Source organism: Nanorana parkeri, unplaced genomic scaffold (assembly GCF_000935625.1).
Source record: "Nanorana parkeri isolate BGI_ZX_2015 unplaced genomic scaffold, ASM93562v1 scaffold22, whole genome shotgun sequence".
Taxonomy (NCBI): domain Eukaryota; kingdom Metazoa; phylum Chordata; class Amphibia; order Anura; family Dicroglossidae; genus Nanorana; species Nanorana parkeri.
In genome coordinates this window covers 112,623-117,174 of record NW_017306290.1, presented here as the reverse complement: position 1 = coordinate 117,174, position 4,552 = coordinate 112,623, and the positions used below count along the sequence as shown (strand labels likewise).

Sequence of the window (4,552 nt, the reverse complement as noted above, 5' to 3'; positions counted from 1 at the left end):
TATATATTAATATTATTTTTTTTTTATTTTCTCGAACTGCTGCCTGTCCTTGATTAAACACAAAATGTTAAATTACAACTATTTAAATATTTAGTCAACACCATTTAATAAAATATCTGTTTGCTACCATTTCCTTGTATAAACATATTGACAGCAGCAAAGCAATACATTCGAAATCATTCTGTGCCTAATGAGGATTATTAAAATGTCTAAAAACTCACTCCTTGGATTCACGTGTCCGCTTGGTAACACGTTGTACAAGCGTGTCATAGCCAGATCCCTCTCCTTGACTCTGTGCAAAGGTGCACCTCTCAGTCTCATCCTCTATCACAGATCCCAGAGAGCTCTTGATGTAATGCCTCAGGTACTTCACCAGTTCATAGCTGAAACAAATGTAGTAAATTGTTAAATAAAGTAATCAGACAATTTTACCTTCCATTAATGATAATGGGGATCACATTGTCAAGAATGAATTCCGCATTTACAGGTGAAACAAGTAATGAGAACAATTCAGAAATAAAATACATGATTATCATTTAGCTTGTGGCGCCATCTTCTGGTACATTTGGGAAGTGCAAATGCCAATATCTGTAGCAAATTGAACTAACTAACATTCGCCTTCGGACACACACCATAACGTATTCACGATATAAAGTTGCGCTAAACACGTGGGATCCATAGATTTAGTGTGCACTCACGATACGGTACCACACACTAGTTGCACTGCATTGCCATTAATCCTCAATGGCACCTCTTGGTGGGTATACGTTAAAAGCACCACGCCAAAAGCATTGTGTTGCCCTGCAGTTAAAAAAACAAATGCATGCATTTTTTTTCACTGCACAGCAATGCACCAGATATAATTGTGGTATCGCGTGTTACACAGTGCAACAATGCACACCCACTGGGGCACTATTAGGAACCAACAGCAACGCAATGCAGTACGCCTAGCATGAAGTGCCATGGGCTGTGCAATTGCGCGTGCTACACATGGATCCCATAGGTGTAGCTCAATGCTATAGAGTGAATAGGCTCTGTGAACATTTGACATCCTGTAAAATTTTTATAGTATTAGTATATCTAAAACATACTAGTGGGGGCATCATGAGGGGATCATTTCATGGACACAGCACATATCTGTCACAAGTTGGTCATTAATAGAGCTGCAGCTAACGATTATTTTCAAAATCGATTAGTTAGCCGATTATTAAGTTTGATTAATCGGTTAATCGGATAAATAATAAAATACAATTTAAAAAATGGCTCCAGTGATGGACTACTAGTTTGTATTGAGATTGCACTCCATCACAGGAGCAAGCTTGGAGCGGTGGAAGTAACAAAGAAATAAAATAGTGTGGTGTGCAATATAATGAAAAGGAAAGTGTAAAATTATACAGCAATGAATGCAGAATGGCTCGACTATAGAGGACTACAAATCCCAGCAATATTACATTATACAGCGCAATGCAGAATATCACCAGCTATAGAGGACTACAACAAATCCCAGCAATAGTACATTATAGCTGGAGGTATTCTGCATTGCGCTGTATAATGTATTATTGCTGGGTTTTGTAGTCTACATCTCCCCGCGTCCCTGTGCCGATCGTGGATGTGGGCGGGGGCGGTGAATGTGAGGCGGGGAGGAGGTGCGGCATAAAGAGCGTGGATGCAGGCGGGTCTGGCAGCGGCGAGTGTGAGGTGGGGAGGAGGTGCGGCCCACAGCGTGTGGAGCCGTGAACAGGGCCAACTGATCGGAAGCCGATTAATCGATTATTGAAAAAGTTGACAACTTTTTCAATAATCGATTATGTCGATTAGTTGTTGCAGCCCTAATCATTAGGTAATCCCAAGGACAAAAATGTTATATATCTCCGCTTACCAGTCTTCAATTCTACATTAGTTTCCTTTTTAGGCTTTTTTTCTTTTCCCACCAGTAATACACTTCTTGACCTGGGGTGACAACACTTTCTCACTGTACTGTATCTATGGAGCAGCAGTATTGTCACCGTAGGGCAGAAAGTGTGTTGACTACAGAAAGCCTCCCCCTCTCCAAAACATAGTAGGTAGGTGCTCTGTAGTAGGTATAGTAGGTGTTTGAGATTTGACTGCAATAGAGGCAGAGTACACAGGAAGTTTCCAGCTTGCTGGATTTCTGGAAGGATCAACAGTTTTTTGTTTGTTTGTACCTCTCAAAAACATCTAACAATATGCGTTCAATTCTATATTTAAGTGGGGTAAATCTTCCCCATGGGGTCACAGGCAGCAATAAAAAATTTAACAGAGGGCCTTACCCTTCCCCACTCTGTTCCATAAAAATACACTTTATAAACTGCAAACACTACAATCAGAATGTATGAGCTTACAATGGCTGATTACATGGGGCAGTCAATTCTACTTATTTGTTTAGAAGAACTGCATTTTAAGATAAATACAGTATATGGAAGTTTGACACACATGCGGTAATCATTTTATATTTTTAGTTGAGTACTTTTAGTTGAGTACCTTTTTTTGGATTTAGTTCTCTATTGGGTAAAGTACATTTAGTAATGTCTTCCTGTGCCCAAAATCAACATACAACGGGCAAATAGACCACTATATGCTGACAGTGCAGAGATGCGCTACAGCCAGGAAGGATCCCAACAATATTACTGGGATCTACCACACTGCCTGATTGACAGCTGACTCTGCCTCTCTAGAGGCAGAGACAGCTGTGCCCGCCCCTTCCCTGTCTATCCCTCCAATGAGAGCTGGAGGGATGGAGAGGGGAGGGGGGATTTCTTGTGGGGAGGAATGACTGACAGTCACCGCTCTCGGCAGGGAGAAGATCGTGAACTGATCGATCAGCAGCTTGTGATCGTTCAGTTCTCGATCAATAGAGCCAGCGTGTGAGAGCTGCAGTGTCACAAGCCAGCTGTAGGTATTGGGAAGAGTGCATTTCATTCTATTTATCCTTTTTCGTTTGATTTTCTTCTTTCGACAAGCTTACCTATGTAGGGAGCACACACAGAGCGTAATGCAATGTGGTGCCTGTAAACACATGATGCCAACACTAACCTCTAATGCAGGGTAGGCTGCCTTGGCTCTTCAGCTGTCGCGGAACTACAAATACCATGAATCATTGCAAGCCACACATGACAGCCACAGACAAGGCTCCCAGAGGCAGATGCATGAAGGGATTTGTAGTTTTACCCCAGTTGGCGTGCAGAGGCTGCCTACTTGTGCCCTAATGTCATCAAAGCCTAAACAATTCTCCAGTAAAATGTTGTAAATAAATTCCAGGTGCAGTAACATGGTAAAGGATCAAAGTCTTACAATTTGTTAGGCTGGTAAAGAAGCCACAGCTGTTGTAAAATAGCCTCTCCTCCACCATCATGATGCTGGGAAGGTTCGCTGCTCTCTGTGTGGAAACAATAGTCTGACACGCCCCCTATGCGTCAGAGCTGGAGCTCCTCAATCAGAAGGAAGCGTGAGCTGTATTGATTGAGAGAGATACTGTATGTATAGGGCAACGCACTGTAACGCCACAATGCGCCCTGCATTTTAGTGGCCATTTGTGAAATGCAGCCTGCAGTGTGGAGCATGTGGTGTTCTACAAGGTCTCTCTGCTTACTGCTGCAGATAAACCTATGTGAATGGAGGAGCGCGAAGAGATGATTTAGGTCACATGACCAGACTCTACTCCTGGCTTTTTTTTCATTCATTCGTTTAAACAGCCTTGAAGTGCCAAAGCAAGCGGAGTGCAATGAACTTGTAAAGTACAGCGCTGTGCTTTATAAAATGTGCTGGCAGTTTTTCAAAGCTGTGGAACAGCCACAGTAAAAAAAATCACTGCGTAGCACACATTTACAAATGGAGCTCAATGTGTTAAGTGAGGTTATTGACACATGTGACATACATCATACTTCAATTAAAACCTACACAGAGGTCAATAATTAAGAGCATTGAAAACAATGACACCGAAACAGTGGCATTACTTGTGAAAATGTTCATCGGTCTCCTCAAGGTGCAGCAGGATCTCTTCAGCACATTCAGCAGACGGTGCAGTGGCCAGTTTTTCCTTCACGCTCTGCAGCAGCTGTCTAACCATTGTCTGTAGTGAGACTTCATCATCAACGGAAAAAGTAGCCATTGTCAACAGAGAAATAGCCTTCACCAACAGCTGCAAATCCTCCAAAAGGCCCTAAAACAACAAACGTCATGTAGTTATGAATGAGACATACAACATGTAAATGCAGCAGAGAAGAATTATGCATAATATACCAAATTTTGATTTCAACAAATAGCATGACAGATGTGCAAGATAGACTTTAAAAACACATTTTATATTAGAGAAAAACCTTGGTTGATTGATACTCTGTTTAAGATAACAATAGATCAGGGGTCCCCAAATGGCAAACTGAAGTCCGGATACGGACCGTGATCGCCAACCGGTGCTGGGTCTCCTCCTCAGTCATTGTGTTCCACATCCAGCATGAAGATGGATGGAAGAGTATCATCTTCCATCCTCTTCAGCAGTCCGTAGCCATCTCCTGGCTCCTCCCAGCTCCACCCC

The 4,552-nt window shown here is 42.3% G+C and overlaps 1 protein-coding gene across 1 annotated transcript in view; it reads right to left on the bottom strand.

Annotated features, from left to right (window-relative positions):
* Positions 1–4,174, bottom strand: part of TBC1D32 (TBC1 domain family member 32) — a 232,910-nt gene extending 228,736 nt beyond the window's left edge. The window contains exons 1-2 of the mRNA XM_018563470.1: positions 3,975–4,174; positions 222–383 (exon numbers count right to left, since the gene is read on the bottom strand). Coding sequence (XP_018418972.1) covers positions 222–383; positions 3,975–4,129 — 317 coding nt within the window. The 5' untranslated portion in view covers positions 4,130–4,174. The remainder of the gene's footprint in view (positions 1–221; positions 384–3,974) is intronic.
* Positions 4,175–4,552: the final 378 nt, after the last annotated feature.